Below are 25,601 nucleotides of genomic sequence, written 5' to 3'. Positions count from 1 at the left end.
GCCGGGTTTTGGTCTAGAATGACCGAAAGCTCCCAAGTTATGTCACGCACTCTGCCACCAGGTAGGGAATTCTGCGCCATCAACCACGACATCCCTGACAATGGAACTCCCAACTATTGCTTTCTTGGGAGGGGTAGGTTGTGGATTTCCAGACACCATGCACCCTATTCCCTATCAATCAAATTTAAATAAAATGTATGTGTAACAAAGTGCTATACAGAAACCTAGCCTAAAATCCCGAACAGCAAGCAATGCAGATGTAGACGCATGGTGGCTAGGAAAAACTCCCTAGAAAGGCAGGAATTTAGGAAGAAACTTAGAGAGGAACCAGGCTCTGAGTGATGGCCAGTCCTCTTCTGGCTGTGCCGGCTGGAGATTATAAGAGTACATGGCCATTAAGGCCAGATAGTTCTTCAAGATGTTCTAACATTCATAGATGACCAGCAGGGTCAAATAATAATCACAGTGGTTGGAGAGGGTGCAACAGGTCAGTACCTCAGGAGTAAGTGTCAGTTGGCTTTTCATAGCCAAGCATTTAGAGGTTGAGACAGCAGGTGCGATAGAGAAAGAGAGTCGAAAACAACAGGTAGCACGTCTGGTGAACAGGTCAGGGTTCCATAGCCGCAGGCAGAACAGTTGAAACTGGAGCAGCAGCATGACCAGGTGGACTGGGGACAGCCAGTAGTCATCAGGCCAGGTAGTCCTGAGGCATGATCCTAGGGCTCAGGTCCTCCGGGAGGGGAGAGGGAGAGGGAGAATATGAGGGAGCATACTTAAATTCACACAGGACACCAGATAAGACAGGAGAATTACACCAGATATAACAGACTGACCCGAATCGACCATTGCAGCATAGATACTGGAGGCTGAGACAGGGGTGGGTCAGGGGACACTGTGGCCCCGTCTGACAATACCCCCAGACAGGGCCAACCAGGCAGGATATAACCCCCACTTTGCCAAAGCACAGCCCCCACACCACTAGAGGTTTATCAACAGATATGTACTGTAGTGCACTACTTTTGACCAGAGCCCTATGGGACAGGCATTACATAGGGAATAGGGGTGCCATTTGAGATACAGCCTGTGTAATACAGCATTGTACTAGATAGAATACATCACAGTGAAAGCCACGCTGGACTGGTTGAAAGAGAAACACTGTAGTGTATAGTCCAGTGAGTCCACTGTGTTTGTCTGGCCCCTGGCCCTCTGCCCACAGTCAGAGTGGAGCTCAGTGATAGGGGGTGACTTTGTTTACAGCTCACTAATTACATATTGTTAGGAACAGACAAGGCCTGCTTATACTATACCTCAGGGACAACCGTCCTCCACTGTGTTTGTTTCCCAAATGGAACCCTATTCTCTATTTAGTGGTCAAAAGTAGTGCACCAGGGAATAGGGTGCCATTTGGGATGCATACAAGGAGACTGTAGCATGCATTTAGTTAGTTAATTTACACACTGTATACACACAGAGCCGCAAGTTTAAATACGTTTACTTAAGGGAACCACACCAGTGTAGTTCATTGATATTCATTTTGGCTGGTTTAATGAACATCATTATTTGTCTGACAGCACAGAATGCTATCGAACATCGTTACATTTCATTTTTGGTAATGTTCTAGGAAAATTTTCCAACGGGTTTGACATTGGGAACCTTCTCAAACAGTTCAGAGGACGTTAAGAAACCACGTTCTTCTGTGGGAATTTCAGTAATTCAACATCAAATGAAATTGTATTGGTTATATGCTTCCTAAACAACAGGTGTAGACTAACAGTGAGAGGCATACCTCCAAGCAGTTGCGATACCAGGCGGTGATGCAGCCAGTCATGATGCTCTCAATGGTGCAACTGTAGAACTTTTTGAAGGTCTGAGGCTCCATCCGGCATTGTAGGATTCGATCTTAGCTCGTCGGAGGTCGTAGCAGGATTTCTTTTAAGCGTCTGGGTTAATGTCCTGCTCCTTGAAAGCGGTAGCCTCTAGCCTTTTAGCTCAGAGTGGATGTTGCCTGTAAATCATGGCTTCTGGTTGCGATATGTAAGTCTGGTCACTGTGTGTGGGGGGGGGGGGACGTCATTGATGCATTTATTAATGAAGCCTGTGATTGATGTGTTCATATTTTTCAGCTCCTAAAAATATAGATGAAAACCCTCTTGATAAATGTTATGGTCTGCAGATTATCATGAGGTATTCTAACTCAGGCGAGCAAAAATGTGAGACTTCCTTAACATTAGAGATCGCGCACCAGCTATTGTTAACAAAGAGACACACCACTCCCACCCTCATCTTACCCAACGCTGCCAACCGGTCTTGATGGTACATGGAAAAGTCAGCGAGATACAGTTGAAGTCTGAAGTTTACATACACTTAGGTTGGAGTCATTAAAACGAGTTTTTCAACCACTCCACAAATTTCTTGTTAACAAACTATAGTTTTGGCAAGTCGGTTAGGACGTCTACTTTGTGCATAACACAAGTAATTTTTCAACAATAGTTTACAGACAGATTATTTCACTTATTCACTGCATCAACATTCAGTGGGTCAGAAGTTTACATACACTAAGTTGACTGTACCTTTAAACAGCTTGGAAAATTCCAGAAAATTATGTCATGGCTTTAGAAGCTTCTGATAGGCTAATTGACATAATTTGAGTCAATTGGAGGTGTACCTGTGGATGTATTTCAAGGCCTACCTTCAAACTCAGTGCCTCTTTGCTTGATATCATGGGAAAATCAAAAGAAATCTGCCAAGACTTCACAAAAAAAATTGTAGACCTCCACAAGTCTGGTTCATCCTTGGGAGGAATTTCCAAATGCCTGAAGGTACCATATTTATCTGTACAAACAATAGTACGCAAGTATAAACACAATGGGACCACGCAGCCGTCATACCGCTCAGGAAGGAGACTCATTCTGTCTCCTAGAGATGAGCGTACTTTGGTGCGAAAAGTGCAAATCAATCCCAGAACAACAGCAAGGACCTTGTGAAGATGCTGGAGGAAACAGGTACAAAAGTATCTATATCCACAGTAAAATGAGTCCTATATCGACATAACCTGAAAGGCCGCTCAGCAAGGAAGAAGCCACTGCTCCAAAACCGCCATAAAAAAGCCAGACTACGGTATGCAACTGCACATGGGGACAAAGATCGTACTTTCTGGAGGAATGTCCTCTGGTCGGATGAAACAAAAATATAACTGTTTGGCCGTAATGACCATCGTTATGTTTGGTGGAAAAAGGGGGCGGCTTGCAAGCCGAAGAACACCATCCCAACCGTGAAGCACGGGGGTGGCAACATCGTGTTGTGGGGTGCTTTGCTGCAGGAAGGACTGGTGCACTTCACAAAATAGATGGCATCATAAGGCTGGAAAATGATGTGGATATATTGAAGCAACATCTCAAGCCATCAGTCAGGAAGTTAAAGCTTGGTCGCAAATGGGTCTTCCAAATGGACAATGACCCCAAGCATACTTCCAAAGTTGTGGCAAAATGGCTTAAGGACAACAAAGTCAAGGTATTGCAGTGGCCATCACAAAGCCCTGACCTCAATCCTATAGAAAATGTGTGGGAAGAACTGAAAGTCTGTGCGAGCAAGGAGGCCTACAAACCTGACTCTGTTACATCAGCTCTGTCAGGAGGAAAGGGTCAAAATTCACCCAACTTATTGTGGGAAGCTTGTGGAAGGCTAAACAAAACGTTTGACCCAAATGAAACAATTTAAAGGCAATGCTACCAAATACTAATTGTGTGCATGTAAACTTCTGAACCACTGGGAATGTGATGAAAGAAATACAAGCTGAAATAAATCATTCTCTCTACTATTATTCTGACTTTTCACATTCTTAAAATAAAGTGGTGATCCTAACTGACCTAAGACAGGGAATTTTTATTCTGATTAAATGTCAGGAATTGTTAAAAACTGAGTTTAAATGTATTTGGCTAAGGTGTATGTAAACTTCTGACTTCAACTGTATATATCATCCATGTCCTTAGACGTGAAACATAGAAGCTCTCCAGAAGCTGTTTTCGGTTAAAGAAAAATTATGGTGAAAATAAAAGTTAAGATCACTGTAATAAATAAATAAATAAATAAGTAGCGGAGTTGATAAGCAACCCGTAAAACGGCTGCTATCCACTGCAGCGGCATATCCTTGGAATAACGTTTTACTCATGGTTCTATTTAATGTCATGTTTTCAAATTGTTTTCAGACAACGTTAATGAAAACCTTCCATCAAATTCCACAAGAAAACTTTAGTAATGTTTTGAGAATGTTATTTAAATTCTCAAGACGTTAATAAACTTTACATCAAAATAACACTTAAGGAACATTCAGAGAATTTTCGAGGGAAAGTGATTTAAAAACATTTCCATTCCGTTCTCAGCATCAACCCAACTCTCTCTATCCTCTACCTTGTGAAACGTGTTCAGGAGTGTTGGCCTCGCCCACTAATTGGCCACACCTGATCTTAATGAGTGCTTGTTTTCTTTTGGAATTGGGTCTGTTTGAATAGACTAAAATGAATAACTTTGTATGCATGAAAAAAACATGGCATGCTAGCTCCATCCTGGTGACCCAGTGGACTAATTCCATGGATAGATAACCGTATCTCACTGATGGGTCACAATAAAAGGAAATGTGTTCATGCTTAAGCAAATACATTTCCATGTGTCCTATCTGTGCTTGGGAGTTCACAGTTAACCTAAGCTATCAGTGTTATTATTACAAGTCTTACTGGAACATGCTCTCAGAACATTATTTAATTACCTTCAAATAACCTATAATTTCCGCTCTCCGAACGTTAATAAAACCTTCCAGGAAAACTTTCAGGGAACCATCGTAAAAATGTTCCCAGAACAGGCAAAATGTTAACTTCCGTTCTCAGAACGTTTATAAAACATTCTGTTTTAATCGTCAGAAAACTTATGGCTTCGATCCCAGAACCAATGGGAAACGAAACATTTACTTTTCCACAACTTCCAAGGAACCAAATGTGCTAGCTGGGTGTAAAGCACAGGTCAAAAGTAGTGTACTATAAAGGGAATAGGCTGCCATTCAGGATGCAAGGGCTTCCAAACTGCAAGGGGCTTGTCAGGAGGAAGCAGTGTTGGAGGATATGTGTAGGAAGTTCAGCGCTATCCAAGGTCATCTACTATATATCCGTAGCCAGATTTAAGAGGAGTTGGAGAATCCTGGGGCTGTCTCTATACTCTCCTCCCTCCACATTTGGGTTAATCTAATGACATTCCTCTCATTTATCTTAAGGTAAAGCATACAATGCAATGGATAACGACTGCAAGGGATAGCACTAAAATCAAATAAACAGTTACCTTAGGCAACGGCAGAATTGTGCTTCATGTAAATGAAGCATATTTTTTTGTGGATTTGTGAATGTCAGCAATTCTCCAACCCACTGTGCTATTTATTCACATGGTATTTTACTGCTTCCAAGGGCCCATAGATGATCTGGTCAAAAGTAGTGCACTATATAGGCAATAGGATGCATTTTGGACACACTACGTTATTTATTTTCTATGGCCATCATACAGCCAGAAACCGAGGACTGTGGTAACATTTTATTTGGATAGTCCTTTTCTCATGCTTTCCAAGATGGCGTAGCAGTCCAGGCGTGTTTTGTTCGTCCTCTCGTGTACTTTTGTCTTTATTCGTCTTTTTTTGTATATATTTCAATTTTATTTTTAATCTCTTCTCCGTTTTAGTTCAATTATACCTTCCGGTAACCTGCCTCACCCAATGTGATATGGAACCGCTATTATTTGTAATTTTTAGACCTTATAGCAAGAACCACAGCCATCAGAAGCTAACCAGCTAATTAGCTACAAGCTATTTAGTCATTGTTAGCCACTGCTAGCGGCCTTTACCTTCTGCACAGGTACCAGCCCTTTTTTTAAATATATATATTTTTTTGCCTGGATAATACTCGCCAGCCTACCAGTAACGGACTGTCTCACCACTACAACGCCGGATTCCTGCCGTAATCCCTGGACCATTACTCCTGATCTTTACAGCTAGCTAGCACCCACCGAGTTACCCAGTACCGAAGCTATCCCTGAGGCCCACCTCCCGGCCTACTCAGTTGTTCACCCGGACTCCACCCAAACACTGCTAGAACACACTACTCCACCGGATCCTTGCCGTAAGCTCTGGACCTTGGCACCGGATCACCGCTGCTACCGAGTGGCTATAATGGCTAACCCCTCTGCCCCGAAGAGGATCCACCTGGCTTGGATCCTTAGTCGACACACGGCGCACCGCCGCACCACCACAACAGGTCTGCCGACGAATACTCCATCCGCTGTGCCTTCAACCGGCCTCCGTCGGAGCAGACGCTTCTACTAGCCCCGGGCTACTAACTTTAAATGCTGCGTCGACCGCGTGCTAGCGTAGTAACGACAATTCCGCGGCCTCCCTGTTCCATATATTGCTGCCCTCTGGACCCTATGATCACTTGGCTACATAGCTGATGCCCGCTGGACTGTCCATTAATCATGGTACTACATTCTGTTTATATATATATATATTTATTTATTTTTGTTTATCTGCCGGCCCCAGCCGCGAACTCAGGCTCTGTGTGTAGTTAACCGACTCTCTGCCTTTCTGCGCATTTTTTCCTGTTGTTGTTTTAGATGATTAGCTGTTGTTGTTGTCTTAGCTAGCTCTCCAAATCAACACCTATGATTACTTTATGCCTCGCTGTATGTCTCTCTCATGTGTCAATATGCCTTGTATACTGTTGTTTAGGTTAGTTATCATTGTTTTAGTTTACAATGGAGCCCAAACTGTTACAGACCTATATCCATCCTGCCCTGCCTATCTAAAGTCTTCAAAAGCCAAGTTAATAAACAGATCACTGACCATTTCGAATCCCACCGTACCTTCTCCGCTGTGCAATCCAGCTTCCGAGCTGGTCACGGGTGCACCTCAGCCACGCTCAAGGTACTAAGCGATATCACAACCGCCATCGATAAAAGACAGTACTGTGCAGCCGTCTTCGTCGACCTGGCCAAGGCTTTCGACTGTGTCAATCACCGTATTCTTTGTAAAGATGGCTGAAGTTGGAGACTTTTATTTCCCTCACCAACTTTAAACAGCAACTATCTGAGCAGCTAACCTATCACTGCAGCTGTATATAGTCCATCTGTAAATAGCCCACCCAATCTACCTACCTCATCCCCATACTGTTTTTATTTTATTTACTTTTCTGCTCTTTTGCTCACCAGTATCTCTACTTACACACCATCATCTGCTCATCATCATCTGCTCATCTATCACTCCAGTGTTAATCTGCTAAATTGTAATTATTCGCTCCTATGGCCTATTTATTGCCTACCTCCTCATGCCTTTTGCACACACTGTATATAGACATTATTTTCTCTACTGTGTCATTGACTTGTTTGTTATTGGCTTGTTTATTGTTTACTCCATGTGTAACTCTGTTGTCTGTGTCACACTGCTTTGCTTTATCTTGGCCAGGTTGCAGTTGCAAATGAGAACTAGTTCTCAACTAGCCTACCTGATTAAATAAAGGTGAAATATATATATATTAAACAGACTATTAGTAACATTTCAACTAACTATCTACTAACCCTAACTCTAAACCTAAAATTAACCCTAGCCCTAACCCGTACCCGGCTCCACGATGGGGCTAAAGGGGGAGTAGCCTCCTCAGTTTTAGTTTGATGTTCCTAAGGTTGAAGTCGGAAGTTTACATACACCTTAGCCAAATACATTTAAACTCAGTTTTTAACAATTCCTGACATTTAATCAGAATAAAAATTCCCTGTCTTAGGTCAGTTAGGATCACCACTTTATTTTAAGAATGTGAAATGTCAGAATAATAGTAGAGAGAATGATTTATTTCAGCTTGTATTTCTTTCATCACATTCCCAGTGGTTCAGAAGTTTACATGCACACAATTAGTATTTGGTAGCATTGCCTTTAAATTGTTTAACTTGGTTGAAACGTTTCGGGTAGCCTTCCACAAGCTTCCCACAATAAGTTGGGTGAATTTTGGCCCATTCCTCCTGACAGAGCTTGTGTAACTGGGTCAGGTTGGTAAGCCTCCTTGCTCGCACACACTTTTTCAGTTCTGCCCACACATTTTCTATAGGATTGAGGTCAGGGCTTTGTGATGGCCACTCCAATACCTTGAATTTGTTGTCCTTAAGCCATTTGTCCACAACTTTGGAAGTATGCTTGGGGTCATTGTCCATTTGGAAGACTCATTTGCGACCAAGCTTTAACTTCCTGACTGATGTCTTGAGATGTTGCTTCAAAATATTTTCCAGCCTCATGGTGCCATCTATTTTGTGAAGTGCACCAGTCACTCCTGCAGCAAAGCACCCCCGCAACATGATGCCGCCACCCCCGTGCTTCACAGTTGGGATGGTGTTCTTCGGCTTGCAAGCTTCCCCCTTTTTCCACCCAACATAACATTGGTCATTATGGCAAAACAGGTCTATTTTTGTTTCATCAGACCAGAGGACATTTCTCTAAAAAGTACGATCTTCGTCCCCATGTGCAGTTGTAAACCGTAGTCTGGCTTTTTTATGGCGGCTTTGGAGCAGTGGCTTCTTCCTTGCTGAGCGGCCTTTCAGGTTATGTCGATATAGGACTAATTTTACTGTGGATATTGATACTTTTGTACCTGTTTCCTCCAGCATCTTCACAAGGTTCTTTGCTGTTGTTCTGGGATTGATTTGCACTTTTTACAACAAAGTACGTTAATCTCTAGGAGACAGAACGCATCTCCTTCCTCAGCGGTATGACGACTGCGTGGTCCCATGGTGTTTATACTTGCGTACTATTGTTTGTACAGATGAACGTGGTACCTTCAGGTGTTTGGAAATTGCTCCCAAGGATGAACCAGACTTGTTGAGGTCTACAATTTTTTTCAGAGGTTTTTTTCAGAGATTTCTTTTGATTTTCCCATGATGTCAAGCAAAGAGGCACTGAGTTTGAAGGTAGGCCTTGAAATACATCAACAGGTACACCTCCCAATTGACTCAAATTATGTCAATTAGCCTATAAGAAGCTTCTAAAGCCATGTCATCATTTTCTGGAATTTTCCAAGCTGTTTATAGGCACAATCAATTTAATGTATGTAAACTTCTGACCTACTGGATTTGTGATACAGTGAATTATAAGTGAAATAATCCAACAATTGTTGGACAAATTACTTGTGTCGAAGTAGATGGCTGACTTGCCAAAACTATAGTTTGTTAACAAGAAATTTGTGGAGTGGTTGAAAAACGAGTTTTAATGACCCCAACCTAAGTGTATGTAAACGTCCGACTTAATAATAATATTTTGATTTATAAAGGTGGAGTCAAGTGAACCAGTTTGGGACTGGTGAGGACTCCGTGTTGGAGGCTGAGCTGTCTCCATCCTGCTCATCTGCTGTTCCTATGGGGTGTACTCTGCAGGAGTGTCTGCTCTACTGTATGGGCAGGTAGGGGCGTGGATCAGAAAACTAGTCAGTATCTGGTGTGACCACCATTTGCCTCTCCTTTGCATAGAGTTGATCAGGTTGTCGATTGTAGCCTGTGGAATGTTATCCCACTCCTCTTCAATGGCTGTGTGAAGTTGCTGGATATTGGCGGGAACTGGAACACGTTGCCGTACACGTCGATCCAGAGCATCCCACACATGCTCAATGGGTGACATGTCTTGTGAGTATGCAGGCCAAGGAAGAACTGGGAGATTTTCAGCCTACAGGAATGGTGTTTAGATCCTTGCAACATGGGGCCGTGCGTTATCATGCTGAAACATGGGGTGATGGTGGTAGATGAATCGCAGGACCAGTGCCTCAGGATCTCGCCACGGTATCTCTGCGCAATCAAATTGCCATCAATAAAATGCAATTGTGTTTGTGGTCCATGCCTGTCCATACCATAACCCCACCACCACCATGAGGCACGGTGCCATCTGCCCGGCACAGTTGAAACCGGGATTCATCCGTGAAGAACACTTTTCCAGCATACCAGTGGCCATCGAAGGTGATCATTTGCCCACTGAAGTTGGTTACGACGCTGAACTGCAAATCAGGTCAAGGCACTGGTGAAGACGAGAAGCAAGTAGATGAGCTTCCCTGAGACGGTTTCTGACAGTTTGTGCAGAAATTCTACGGTTTGTGCAAACCACCAGTTTCATCAGCGGTGGTCATTCCTGCAGTCAGCACGCCAATTGCATGCTTCCTCAAGACTTGAGACTGTGGCATTGTGTTGTATGACAAAACTGCCTTTTATTGTCCCCAGCACAAGGTGCACCTGTGTAAAGATCATGCTATTTAATCAGCTTCTTGATATGCCACACCTGTCAGGTGGATGGATTATCTTGGCAAAGGAGAAATGCTCAATAACATGGATGTAAACAAATTTGTGTACCAAATTTGAGAGCAATAATCCTTTTGTGTATGTGGAACATTTCTGGGATCTTTTATTTCAGCTCATGAAACATGGGACCAACACTTTACATGTTGCATTTATATTTACCATTCTCCAAGTGGAAACGTTGTTTGGAGAGCTGCACACCACTTGCATTACATAACTTTTGGTTTATTTAATTGCATTTAACAGTTTACTGTACATTTCTTCATTGTAGTTGTTTGGAGAGTATTTGTCCGGTTTCTCCATTATGTTTAATGTTGCGCGCTTTAGCGTGCATAGATATACCTGGCCTGCGCGCCAAGAAGAAGTGTGGTCAAATGAATTTAAGTGCCTGTTTGGGGATGTTCTAGTTAGTTTACTTTTGGGTAACTCAAGAGGAGGCTGTATCTGAGCCTGAATGAACCCACCTGCTTTATTGGTTATTAAGACCGGTTTTGCCTGATGAGAGGCTTTTTCTTTTGAATGCTGACATTCTGAAGTCAGACCTTTTGTAAATATACAGATTTCTAAATATCACCGTCATCTTTCAAACGCCAGCGCTGTGTAAATACATCCAGCATTCGTTTGCACCGCTACCCCCTTGCCTCCTGCTGAGTCTTCGTCCTTATGACTGCTATTTTACGCTGATACCGCACAAAGAAGATGGGCTACAGATTTTGCACCAACCTGTCACTTCAAAAGCACTCAATGGTCTCATTCTCTGCATTCGAACGCTAGGTTCATTGTGGTATAGTGTGATATAAGCTAAATTCAATATAATTCCAATGCAAAACCCCACACCAAAATATTTGCCCCCCTTGCCTATTTCAACTGCCCTTTTAGTCACGTTACCCTGGTGCCCGGTGTGCCTTAACCCTAACCCCTTATTCTAAACCTGACCTTAACCTTAGCAAGCAGTTGCTTATTAGCAGATAGTTTGTTGATAGTATGTCTGGGGTGTTAGTATGACCATCTGTAGTGTATCTACCGATGGACTAGCCGGGCTATCCAAATAGTGTGACCAGGACAGCTTTCACTTATACACTGTGAAAATAATAAACCTGTGAAAACAAAAGCACTTTTGGCATCCTCCTCCGTACATTTTTCATATGCCTCCTTAGGGGCTTGGATCATATGTAAATGCCCGTAATATTTAACAGATTTAGACCGAGATTACATTAAGCACCACAATGTTCACACAAAGTGCTCCTCTTTCCCATGAGCCTCCAGTTTTGCTTGCTGTTTTTCATGCTTCCTCTGTTTTCTTTGATGGTTTTGTCCAGGCCATGTTTTGTTTTAATGTGCCTGTATTCTGGCGTATCATGTACTGTACTTTTCCAGGAAACATCTCTGAGTTGTCAGTAATCTGGAGGTTCCTGCAGCATCACAAACACAGGCTGTGTGCTAAATGACACCCTGTTCCATATATACTGTAGCGCACTACTTTTACCAGAGCCCTCATTTTGGAGCTGAACCCACGTTATACTGAATCCAATATTTCCAGCCCACTTCCTCAACATCATGGCTAGAATAACATTGTGGTGTCGAGTAACTGCTGAGACATCACTAGACTGATAGCCTGCATCCAAAATGGCACCCTATTTCTTACATAGTGCACTACTTTTGACTAGAGCCCTGTGGGCCCTCGTCAAAAGTAGTGCACTATATCTAGGGAATAGGGTGTCATTTGGGATGCAGACATAGGATCCAGAAGTGGCACTCCCGTCCGAGGCATGGCATCCTCAGACAGCTAATATCATCCCCAGCAAATATCTCTTCTATTCTCAGCCCTTCCCGTGTTTGTGCGAGCGAGCCAGCCAGGTAGTTTTAGATTCCTGCTTGTTCCTGTGGATGCCGCAACTCTAATCAGCCAGGGCGAAACAAGAGTTGTCTGCTCACCCACTGACATGTTTATTAAACATTCCTGTACACACACACGCAAGCCAATGACCCTCCCATCTCCTACTATACACACACACATACACACACCAACATGCAAGCAGATGACCCCTCCCTACTATACACACACGCAGGCAAGCAAACACGATCAGGACAGGGAGGCTACACTTGAGGACAACAAGATAATTGAAGTGGGGCAGGACAGGCAAGCTTTGGTTTTCCATTCCTTGAAGTGACCGTAGAGAGAGTTATTAGGAAGAGAACAAAAGACTGACCAGGGTTCAAATAGTATTTGAATACGAGCCTGCCTAGAGTGCCAGATTGGCGGGGTTTACAGTTTTGGGAGTATTCTGTTGGTTCCATCTCGCCAGGCAAGCACAGAGAAAGTATTTGAAAATATTTAAAATAGTGTTTGAGCTGATGTTTGCCAGGGAATGGTGAAAGTCACTGCCACAGGGTGCCGCTCGGCTCTGTTTCAGCCAGACGCTGTTTACAAAGCCACACAGATGATCTCATCTTATGACCTCTCATCTATTCATTAACATTTAGTACGGTAAATTCTGCCGTACTGGCTATTCCGCCAACAATGTACAGTCACGCAATGGGACTCTAGAGTGGAGTTATGCAAAGTTCACTGCACTTTTTGGCTACCTTTCGCACTGCACATTTGGCTACTTTCTCTTTGAATGCTGTCGAGATGAAATCATGTATTCCCAGTCTAAGTAAGTAAAAGCCTAGCAAAAGGAGAGAAGGAAGCTGGACAATATTTCCGAGGCTCACGACCTCGTCTTTCCTCCAAGGTTTGGATAAAATCGGAATTTACAAAACCTCCTTCTTTCTCCTTGAAGATGGACTGCTGGCCTGATATAGGGTGACAAAGTGACAGTGGTGACAGATTCCTGGCCCTGAAGCCCACACATGTGTCTGACTCCTTTGTAGGCGGGGCGGGGGGGGGGGGGGGGGGGGGGGGGGGGGGGGGGGGGGGGGGCATTTGTCTGTCTACTTAGGAGGCAGGGGGGAGTGCAGTAACATGCACTGAACAGAACACTGGTTAACATGAGTGTCTTTCTCTGTGTCACTTGTGCAGGTGATGGACTGGATAGAGAACCATGGAGAGGCCTTCCTTAGCAAACACACGGGCGTGGGCAAGTCCCTCCACCGCGCCAGGGCACTGCAGAAACGCCACGACGATTTTGAGGAGGTGGCACAGGTGAGAGTTCAACTATTTGTGCCAATGAGGAAATGTTTGCGCCCTTACTAATAGTGTGTCATTGGTCATGCCCTGAATCATGTGAATCTCCTCCTTCATTGCTGAGGTGGAGTATCTGATCAAGGATCAGCTTCCCCACCCCCAAACCTAACCTTAACCATTAGTGGGGAAAATGTTCAGCTGACCCCAGATCAGAGTTCAGGGGCAACTTCCTCAGGCATTGTGGATGTCATTTTGAGATTGAATTGCCTCATCTCTGCTACAATGTCGACAAAGGCTGCATTTTCTGCAGTATTATACTACATTTGAACCGCAGCATTGTACTGGATTTGAACTCTGTAGGCTGTTGTGCTATTCTGTCTAATGTCAAAGTGCTGAGGTGTCAGTGAAAGGGCAGACCACTGAACACTGTTCCAAGAGAAGACATGGTCGATAAACTGAACACTGACACATTGTTACAACCAAATGACTTATGGTTCTATTGTCCTTTTTAAAGCTTCCTATTACTACTGTCCTAGTGTTGAAATGCAATTCACAGATGGCAGATTTGTATTTTTTTGACGCAAGTTCGGCTATTATTCAGTGAGGATGTCAAATTAAAGCTAGTTCAACTGCCGTGTTCAATCAGAACCCAAAATATACTTTTGTTTTACACCAATGTTTGTAAACAATCCTAAATGTAAACGATCACGGTATAGCCTAAAAACAGGGTTAAAACTGTACATTTGATATCATGGATGGCCATTCTTTGCATCCATATCTCTGTCTATGAATTTGAGTGTTTTCATTTTTCCAGCCCCGTCCCTTAGCTTTTAGAGACACACTTTTTTTAATTGTTTCAATTAAGGACTAGCTTTGAACTCCAAATATCGGAATGTTACGGTTTTCCGTGGTTAGCTGTGATTGACAAGAGACACAAAATGAGTGTGCAATGAGAAATACATTCAGGCGTTTAAGAGAACCTAGTCTTTTTAGCTTAAGTGTGTTTTTTTATGGGATTGGCATGCAGGCTTGGTTTTTGCAGCCCATTGTAGCTGCAGTCCATAAGAGAAAAGAGGCCAGAAGACTTAGACCAAGCAAGAACAAGCTGGAACCAGTCCACTGTGGAAATACACTTTTCTAATTTCATCACACAGACAAACTGCACAACGTACGATGTCCTGCTTTCATAGGCTATATGACTATAGGTCACAAGTAGTACACGAGTAGATAGCGCCTGTGTCACACCTGGCAACCTATTCCCTAGTGCAGTACTTTTGACTAGGGGCCATAGGGCTCTGGTCCAAAAGTAGCACACTATGTTGGGAATAGGGTGCCATTTGGGACGCAGGGAGTATCTGATATCATCCAGCTACCCGGCAACATAAGAAATGTACCCGGCAACATAAGAAATGTACCCGGCAACATAAGAAATGTACCCGGCAACATAAGAAATGTACCCGGCAACATAAGAAATGTACCCGGCAACATAAGATGTCCAGTAAATAAAATCATTTCCGGTCCCATTTCTTCCGCTTTGCTAACCTCCTGAGTGTAATGGTAGCAGCATGAGCCGTGACTAGTGATAACACCAGCGTTAAGGGGGATGGCTTTTGACGCTCAATGGATGTGCAATCCTGGATTTACGACAACGTTTTCGCCCCTCCTGATGATGGACAACGTGTCTGTCTTCAGGGCAAGCAGAGGTCTGCCGGTGTGTCCCAAATGGCACGCTGTTCCCTATATAGTGCGCTACTTTTCATCAGGTCCCATAGGGCTTTGGTCAAAAGTAGTGCACCAGGGAATAGGGTGCAGATTAGGACAGTCTGAGAGGCCTGAACATTATTTACCCTATTTTCTAACCACGTACATCTCTCTGGGGAAAAGTGTACGAGATGAGGATCTTTAATTCCCCCCTACTCCTGAAGGATGGATCAAATGGCTTAATGAATCAAATAAAGCACTTCATATTGGAATATTTGAAATTTGAGCTCATTAAGACATGTACATATGGCACCATCATCTCCCCAAGACACCTCATCAAAGGAGATTGAAACCAAAGTCAAACCAACATTTTTTTTATTGGTGGGGGGGGGGGGGTCAGACATGGCTAGACACATACGCCCACATAAGTTCACACGCAAACATACGCAGATGCACGCACGAACCCAAAGCCTTTAATTGATCTTCATCATAATAACTCATTCAGCAGTTTAGAGCGAATAATACATCAAAAGAGAAGGATGTTGAAAAGTCCTAATGACACCGCATTGAAATGACATCAGTTAATTATTCAGAGAGGTTGTGCTCAGATTCAATCTGCCATGGTAGATGGAACCCCCCCCCCCCCCCCCCCAAAATAGCCCGAATGGCACAAATGGTGCAGCTCTCTAATGACTGGCCTCAGATGTATTCTGCCTAGAAAACATGCAGTGGGGGATTTTGTTTAGGCTGAGCACTTCTTAATGGGAAGAGAGAGAGAGGGGCACAAAGCTTTTGTTTCTGGCATCTGGTTAACAAGCCCATAAAAGTGCTGCGCGTGGAACAGATTGAATAAAAGCGATAGAGGGAATCTGGCAGTGTTAAAAAGACTAGGGAAGAAGAGAGACGACTCCAGCTCAGCCCAGCCATTTTTTTATTTTTTTTTACCTTTATTTAACTAGGCAAGTCAGTAAAGAACAAATTCTTATTTTCAATGACAGCCTAAGAACAGTGGGTTAACTGCCTGTTCAGGGGCAGAACGACAGATTTGTACCTTGTCAGCTCGGGGGTTTGAACTTGCAACATTCCAGTTACTAGTCCAACGCTCTAACCACTAGGCTACCCTGCGAAGGGAAAGCCTGAATGGCGTTATTGACTGCACCGCTTTGGAGGAATAAGATAATACGAAAGGACAAGGGAGGAGTTTTCCTGAACCAATGAAAGCTATGTGCTGCCTGGGCCTGGGCCTGGGTGGTGTCCCAAATGCCACCCAATCCCCCTACATATTTCCCTAGGAATGGTGCGCCATTTGGGACGCAGGCTATGTCTAATGGTGTGGGAGGAGTGGTCGAGTGATAGGGAATTGACATGGAGAAGGGTTTTAACCGTGATCTAATGCGTAGCTGTTCTGGATTTTGCGTGTACTATTGAAAATATAGATGATGTGGGTTTTAATACATCCTTTACTCTACATCAGTAGATAAGTACACAAGAGCCCTCTAACTGTAATCCTGCTTACTGTATCCATGTCCTTTTAATTGACCCTCCATTGTACCCCCTTATAGTAAGCTGGTCCTCTCTATTCACTATGAATAAATGAGATTTGGGCCAGAGCTACTGCCAATGTGACACAGAGAAGGGATCCGTGGGTGTACACCTGTTATAGGCATCCTAGGAGCGAGGGAGGGATATTCGGATCGACAATACTCACATCAACCTGACAGTACAGGCAAATAAATCCACCTCCACAGCATGCATTAAGTCACACAGAGAAACCCATTTTGAATCTTTGTTTTACGGTCGATCAAAGCATGGAGTTCAAATGTTACATGTCAGCAGCCGCTATTAAACCTTGTCCGGTTTATTTGGGGGGGGGGGGGGAAGATGGATTAAGATATGTTGAAGGGTGTAAAAAAAAAGATGACCGCTTCAGAATGATTTGATTAACGAAAAAAGTATTAAGTATTGTAACGACTCGGTAGGTGTGACTGGTAGGTGTGACTGGTTGGTGTGACTGGTTGGTGTGACTGGTTGGTGTGACTGGTTGGTGTGACTGGTTGGTGTGACTGGTTGGTGTGACTGGTAGGTGTGACTGGTTGGTGTGACTGGTTGGTGTGACTGGTTGGTGTGACTGGTTGGTGTGACTGGTTGGTGTGACTGGTTGGTGAGACTGGTAGGTGTGACTGGTTGGTGTGACTGGTTGGTGTGACTGGTTGGTGTGACTGGTTGGTGTGACTGGTTGGTGTGACTGAGGTGTGACTGGTTGGTGTGACTGGTTGGTGTGACTGGTAGGTGTGACTGAGGTGTGACTGGTTGGTGTGACTGGTTGGTGTGACTGGTAGGTGTGACTGAGGTGTGACTGGTTGGTGTGACTGGTTGGTGTGACTGGTAGGTGTGACTGAGGTGTGACTGGTTGGTGTGACTGGTTGGTGTGACTGGTAGGTGTGACTGAGGTGTGACTGGTTGGTGTGACTGGTAGATGTGACTGGTAGGTGAGACTGGTAGGTGTGACTGGCTGGTGTGACTGGTAGGTGTGACTGATAGGTGTGACTGGTTGGTGTGACTGTTTGGTGTGACTGGTTGGTGTGACTGGTTGGTGTGACTGGTTGGTGTGACTGGTAGGTGTGACTGGTTGGTGTGACTGGTTGGTGTGACTGGTTGGCGTGACTGGTTGGCGTGACTGGTTGGCGTGACTGGTAGGTGAGACTGGTTGCTGTGACTGGTTGGTGTGACTGATAGGTGTGACTGGCTGGTGTGACTGGCTGGTGTGACTGGCTGGTGTGACTGGTAGGTGTGACTGGTAGGTGGCTGGTAGGAAGGCATCAAGGAGGAACAATGACAGAAGCCCAACGCTTCTGGGGCACAGCCTAAACCAGGCTAGGCTGGCATATTTAGTCAAAATAAAAGGTTCACAAAGCTGGTTCTCAAACATGAATGGAAAACAAAACACTCTCCCAATCTCCTTAAAACCTCTTCAGGATCAGACCCTTTTTTTCAATTTCCGCCACAAAATGACATACCCAAATCTAACTGCCTGTAGCTCAGGACCTGAAGTAAGGATATGCATATTCTTGATACCATTTGAAAATGTGAAATGAATGTAGGAGAATATAACACATTAGATCTGGTAAAACATAATACAAAGAAAAAAACAACCATCTTTCAAATGCAAGAGAAAGGCCATAATGTGTTATTCCATCCCAGGCGCAATTTGGATTTTAGCAGTGTATGTACAAAGTTTTAGACTGATCCAATGAACCATTGCATTTCTGTTCAAAATGTTGTATCAAGACTGCCCAAATGTACCTAATTGGTTTATTAATAACTTAATAACTTTGTGCACTCTCCTCAGACAATAGCATGGTATTATTTCACTGTAATAGCTACTGTAAATTGGACAGTGCAGTTAGATTAAGAAGAATTTAAGATTTGTGCCAATATCAGATATGTCTATGTCCTGGGAAATGTTCTTGTTACTTACATCCTCATGCTAATCACATTAGCCTACGTTAGCTCAACCGTCCCGAGGTCGGGACACCAATCTTGTAGAGGTTTTAACTGAACCTAGAGTTAGCCTTAACTTTAAAGAAAATGTTCTGGGCTGCTACCAGCTTCTCTTGTAGTCTGTTAACTCCAGGGCTTCAACCAAATGTCTTTATAACTCAGCCTCCAGCGTCCAGCCAGGAGCTCCCCCGTGCTGAACTAAAGCAGGCCCTTGAATTTCTCCAGACTGTGTTGCAGCCTAATGAGGCAGAGTGGCCTCAGGTGTGGGCCGAGCCCTGCAGCCTAGCTTGCTGCAGCATACAATGCTGGTTGTGGGGCGTGGCTGACACTCCAAACAGTGGCTTTCCCCGCCCACATCACCGGGGCGCCCCAGGTTGAGCCTTGTTTGGACTTCAGTGCCAGACAGACACAGTAGGTAGGGAGAGATAGGATCTGAATTACATGACTGTGATTATGATGATGCCCACAGTGTTAAATCTTCTCCAGGGTGAGTGTCACTAGGTAAGGGTCCCCATATGGCATCTTTATTCCTAAAAGGCCCAGAATGCATCCCAAATGGCACCCTACTGCCTTTCTAGTGCACTACCTTTTACCAGAGCCATATGCACCCAGTGAATGTGCCACAACCTTACAGGAGGTGACCAGTTCCCGAGCCTTTGGGTCATCCCATCCTAGTCAGATCACCACGCTGCTACTTGTTACACGCTACATGCTAGCCAGACATTAATCTGTCCTGCCCTGATGGCTGATGCTCTACGGACTTAGTCCCCACTGTCGTGTTGATCCAGAGACAACACTTGCCAAGCTGTGGGATTACCACATCTGGATAGCCAAGGATTTACCCTGCCACTCTGCAGAGTTTTGGGGCAATTTAGTAGTGGAGGCGCCCATCAGAGAGAGAGGTCTTGCCTGTCTGTGGCGGTGGAGGAGAGGGAGACAGGAGTGCAGTAGTCAGGCAAAGCATGCAGAGACAGAGTGCAGACAGACACAGTTGTCAATGAACTTGGAGACCCCAGAGTTGCAGCCGGTAAGATCCTGTAGAGTGCACCTTGCAGACCCAGTTCTCTACCCACTTGTGTTTGCGGTCATCTAATTGAGCTGCCCTTTTGTCTCCCCTGTGTACCAGAACACCTACACCAACGCAGACAAGCTCCTGGAGGCGGCCGAGCAGCTGGCCCAGACTGGGGAATGTGACCCGGAGGAGATCTACAAAGCAGCGCGACACCTGGAGGTCAGGATCCAAGACTTTGTCCGGCGGGTGGAGCAGAGGAAACTGCTGCTGGACATGTCGGTCTCCTTCCACACCCACACCAAGGAGGTAAGACCTTTGAACCCTGACCTGCATGATGGTTCACGCTCCCTGTCCTGGAGAGCAGTAACTTGGCACAGGGTTGAGACTCGGGGGTTGGCTTGGCTTATGCAGCCTCAAGATGCCCGTCTGCGAGTGTCGCTGATCGCTGGCGACAGACAGGGCATTCATACCAGCCGTTCACAGAGGATCGCACCCAGATTACTAAGGTATGCAGGGAGTCTTCTCTCTAGTTAGTGCAGCCTGATCCATGCCATATGTGAGTGACCAGCCTGGGCACCCTATTCCCTATATAGTGCACTACAATAGCCCACATCCCTGGTCAAAAGGTTGCTAATAGGGATGGACATTCTGTCTGTGTGAGGGCTACTTCACAGACCTACCACCATCTATTCTTACACTCTTTAAAATCAGTGTCCAACTGTTATCTTTGACTGTTAACCCGATTTTGTGATGTTCACAAGTTCACAGCTCTATCTCTCTCTCAATTCAATTAAAGAGGCTTTATTGGCATGGGAAACATATATTAACATTGCCAAAGCAAGTGAAGTAGATAATATACAAAACTGAAAGTAAGAACAGAAATGAACAGTAAACATTTCACTCACAAAGTTCCAAAAGAATGAAGACATTACACATGTCATATTATGTCTATATAAAGTGTTGTAACTCTGTGCAAATGGTTAAAGTACAAAAGGGAACATAAATAAACACAAGTATGGGTTGTATTTACAATGGTGTTTGTTCTTCACTGGTTGCCCTTTTCTTGCTGCAACAGGTCACACATCTTGCTGCTGTGACGGCACACTGTGGTATTTCACCCAGTAGATATGGTAGTTTATCTAAATCTAGTCTGTTTTCGAGTTCTTTGTGGATCTGTATAATCTGAGGGAAATATATGTCTCTAATATGGTCGTACATTTGACAGGAGGTTAGGAAGTGCAGCTCAGTTTCCACCTCATTTTGTGGGCAGTGTGCACATAGCCTGTCTTCTCTTGAGAGCCAGGTCTGCCTGCGGCGGCCTTTCTCAATAACAAGGCTATGCCCACTGAGTCTGTACATAGTCAAAGCTTTCCTTAAATTTGGGTCAGTCACAGTGGTCAGGTATTCTGCAACTGTGTACTCTCTGTGTAGGGCCAAATAGCATTCTAGTTTGCTCAGTTTTTTTGTTAAATCTTACCAATGTGTCAAGTAATCATCTTTTTGTTTTCTCACGATTTGGTTGGGTCTAAATCTCTCTCTCTCTTTCTCTCTTCTCTCTTTCTCTCTTTCTCTCTTTCTCTCTTTCTCTCTCCTCTCTTTCTCTCCTCTCTTTCTCTCTTTCTTTCTCTCTTTCTCTCTTTCTCTCTTTCTCTCTTTCTCTCTTTCTCTCTTTTCTCTCTTCTCTCTTCTCTCTTCTCTCTTCTCTCTTCTCTCTCTCTCTCTTTCTCTCTTTCTCTCTTTCTCTCTCCTCTCTTTCTCTCCTCTCTTTCTCTCTTTCTTTCTCTCTTTCTCTCTTTCTCTCTTTCTCTCTTTTCTCTCTTCTCTCTTCTCTCTTCTCTCTTCTCTCTCTCTCTCTCTCTCTCTCTCTCGACAGCTTGCTGTTCTCCCCTCTTCCCCTAGCAGCTCTTCAGCGTGTAGTGTACTACTTTCGACCCGAACCCTATGGGCCCTGGTCAGAATTAGTGCTCTGTAAAGTAATACGGTACCATTGTCTATTCCCTTAATGCGGCACATCTTTGAGCACTGGGACAGGAGGAAGACATAAAAGGCCTGTGTACGCTGGGCTGGGTGACCACTGCTTGTTGTGGTCTTCTGATTTTCCTGACCAACCTACGAGCCAGAGTCATTATCCTGCGCTGCGGGGTACCACGATTCACCTGTGGAACCTCTGGAGCACCTCTTGGTTCAGCTCTCCTAATGGAGCCATCATTCATCAGCTACACACACACACACACACCTACACGCACACATACACGCACACACACAGACACACACATCATTCGTGAGCCAGTCCCAGTGATCTATGAGAAGCAGTGGGAGTGTGGGTTTTCGGAGTCGCAGCCGCTCAACGCAGAGCAGAGAGTGACTAGGCAGAGTGATTGTGGGAAGTATCTTAGCGGAATATCAGACTGAGAAAAGAAAAATGGCAATGATCTGAAAATCGCACATTGTATGGGGCGTATACAGTATATACGGCTGATATTAAACTGTTTGCTACCATTTTTAAGTCTCCACCTTGTACCCTTTCCAACAGCCCACTCTGCAGTCTTTTCAGAAAGCCGATTTATGTTATTCACTGTGTTCGGAGCAGAGGAGCAGCTTACCTTCTGACTGGCTTGCTCCTGTCGACATGATGCATTATGGTAGATTGCTTATGGATGACGGGCTGCATCTTACGTGGCACCCTATCCCCTATATAAGGCACCACACTCTTACAAAAAGGGTTCCAAAAAGGTTCTTCGACTGTCCCCATAGGATAACCCTTTTTTGGTTCCCGGTAGTGCCCTTTTGAGTTCCGTGTAGAACCCTCTGCGGAAAGGGTTCTACGTGGAACACAAATAGATTCAACCTTGAACCAAAAAAGGGTTCTTCAAAGGCTTCTCCTGTGGGGACAGCCGAATAACCCCTTTAGGTACTAGATAGCACCAATTGTTCTAAGAGTGCACTATGTAGGGAATAGGGTGCCATTTGAGACGTAGACCAGACCAGGAAATGTTGTTGGACTCTGATAGAACCGAAACTCAAGTCTTTCTTTAATAGTTTACATTTTGGGCTTTTCAGGGGATCTGAGAGCTTGGCCTGAAGACGCACACTAACCTGTGCTTAGATTGGCCTGAGATAAGACTCCTAGGGTCTGATTGTTATCCTGAAAGCCAAGGCCACATCCCTTATTGATTTAGAGACCAAGAGCATCCCAATAGCATCCCATCCCCCTTTTTCCTATGAAGTGCACTACCTTTGACCTGAGCCCAATGGGTGACTATGTGCCCTGGTCAAAAGTAGTGCACTGCATAGCGAATAGGGTGTCATTTGGGACGCTCGCTTCATAGGGCGGTGTCTATAGTAGTGGTCTACGGAGATGGCATTGCTTTTTAAAAGCCTAATGACACGAAATAGCCAGTTTACTGAGGGCACGCTCACTGCATCAGATGCATCACTAATGCCACCAAATCCCTGTCAACACCGGCTCAACGGACAATTACTGACAACTTTCAACTTAGTGTTACTCGCTTGATGTGGTGTTCACTGCCAGGGGGAAGTTTTGTTGTTTGTGTTTTCCTCCGCTCACGTAAAAGAAAACGATGCGCTCCGCCGAGCAAATTTTGATTTACGGAGGGGTAATCACTCCACCGTAATGTATGCATCTTTTTCATTTCTCTCATCTGCTTTCTCCTCGGCTGCCTCCGCCTTCTGCTTGCGCTTATGGTTTTATCTCTATATCGATTGACATTTAATATACTTTCTACCAGACTAACAGAAAGCAGCAATTAGCTAAAAGAAATAAGGTTTTAGGCTGCTGTGCTGTGTGAGCTGAAAGATACTAATTTGCATTCTGGACAGGGGTCTACATGGAGACATGGTCCGCATCCCAAGTGGTGCCCTATTTCCCTTTATAGGGCACTACTTTTGACCACTTTCCATACCATGGGCTCTGGTCAAACAAAGTGCACTTTACAGGGATAGGGTGCCATTTGGGACTCTCCCGTGAGTGCTCGGTCAGACTGTGCCGTCAAACAGACGAGGAAAGCAATCAGAGCCGTGATTTATCAATGACACAGAGGAACTGTTGGAAAGGCTCGGTGTGTTTGCCACATGTTCACTCAGGGCAATATTACGAGAGATGGCTGGGACAAGGCTTTCCCAAACGGCACCCTACTTTTGACTACTTTTGACCAGAGCCCATAGGGGTCCAAACGGCTCATTCATGTGTTCGTTTAGGCTGCTTGATGTTGGCACTCTCGCTCCGTGTCCCAAATGGCAGCCTATTCCCCATGAGCCCTGGTCAAACGTATTGCGGTGCCCTATAGAGGGAATATGTGCCATTTGGGATGCAAGCTAAATGAAGGAGGAGGATACTTCACTATGGACTCCACATGAGACATAGAGTATTGATATGCTCTCAGTGTCTTCTGACTGGAGCATTTACATTAACCCAGGATTACAACTATTATGCACAACCTATTTCACCCCAATCCCATGTCTTAATTCTGGTCCATGGTGAAATCTGTGTGCAAGTGTGACGTGTGTGTGCTTGTACAGTATATTCTATTACAGTATTACAAACCTGGGATTACAAATAGTATGCATAACCAATTTCACCCTAATCCTATGTCTAATCCTAATTCAGGTTCGTGGTGAAATCTGTAAATATGTGTGGTAGCTGTGTGGTGCTGGCCATGCCCAGTGCAGCGCAACACAGCCCGGATCCATTAGCTGAAGCAGGAGTCACACAGGGAAGCATGTTTAATTCTGAGCGAGCTCAGATCAGTCATGGGGAGCGGTTACCATGGGAACCACCAAGATGGCAACGCCACTCTCTGCTTTATTCATTTTTTTTTAACCCCTTCAAAAGACACAGATAATCCCATCTGCATGTGTGTATAGTCACAGTCATGAGTGAAGTGAGCCAATGTACAGGTTTGAGTGGAAATGATGACAGCGCCTGTGTCCCAAATGGCACCCGATATCCCTATATAAGCGTGCTACCTTTGACCAGAGCCCTATAGGAATGTGGATAGGGCCCCGGTCAGAATTAGTGCACTATAAAGGGAATAGGGTGCCATTTGGGATGGAATACAGTGTCTCACTGGAGGGAGGTGATGACGTTAGTATCCTGAGGTGTGTTTTTTGGGGGGGGGGGTTTTCGTGCGCCATTCTTTTAGGAATGTGGTTCCTGGAATACAACGTGTCTGTTAGTGTCCATGAGTTGTGTCATGCTAGATCTTGCCGTTGTACTTATCTGGTTCAATGATTAGGCTACGCCTGTGTTGTCGACCTCATTGCAGTGTTGCAAACAACACTTGAGCATCCACTTGTGGTGCTCACCATCTTGACTCGTTTCCATCTTCCAATTATTGTCTGTGGAGGAACACTTAGCAAGCAGTAAATCCGTGCATCGTTTATGTCTTGGTGCATTCGGGGTAAAGTGCTGTTATTGTCATGGCTAAAATAACGAAACTCTTCATACTAGATGAACTGTTATGAGAGTAACTCATTTCACACACACACTGCACCCGGAGAGAGTGAGAAGGGCAGAGCAGCGTTGCGTTTACCATAATGTCCTATGAGTATGCTTTGAGGACCAGCAAGCCTAGCAGGCCAAATCTATGTCCAGCAAGTTCCTTTTTTAATGTAAATAGGAAAAACCTCAACAGTGCATCTCAGTAGAGCTTGAGCTGACTGCGAACAGTGAGGGAGTCTGCATCCCAAATGACGACCCTATTCCCTATATGGGCCCTGGTAAAAAGTAGTTAACTTTATATAAGGAATAGGCCATTTGGGACAACAATCTTGCCAAGCTAGCGTGTGCTGATACTGAAATGATGATGAAGCAGGTGCTGAACTTTGCGATTCATTCCCCCCTCAACACAACCAAACGTCTCCTGCCAATTTACTCGGATTATGCTTCAGGTG

At 44.6% G+C, this 25,601-nt stretch overlaps 1 protein-coding gene across 2 annotated transcripts in view; it reads left to right on the top strand.

Moving 5' to 3' along the window:
- The window catches only part of LOC109865868 (kalirin), a 260,858-nt gene that overhangs the window by 137,158 nt on the left and 98,099 nt on the right, over nucleotides 1–25,601 (top strand). For both annotated transcript variants that reach the window (XM_031794240.1, XM_020454357.2), the window contains exons 10-11: nucleotides 13,370–13,492; nucleotides 19,803–19,994. In XM_031794240.1, the coding sequence (XP_031650100.1) occupies nucleotides 13,370–13,492; nucleotides 19,803–19,994 (315 nt within the window). The remainder of the gene's footprint in view (nucleotides 1–13,369; nucleotides 13,493–19,802; nucleotides 19,995–25,601) is intronic.

Source organism: Oncorhynchus kisutch, linkage group LG2, assembly GCF_002021735.2.
Source record: "Oncorhynchus kisutch isolate 150728-3 linkage group LG2, Okis_V2, whole genome shotgun sequence".
In the NCBI taxonomy this organism is placed as follows: Eukaryota; Metazoa; Chordata; class Actinopteri; order Salmoniformes; family Salmonidae; genus Oncorhynchus; species Oncorhynchus kisutch.
Note: the sequence above shows the minus strand (reverse complement) of the source record. Positions and strands in the feature narration are given on the sequence as shown.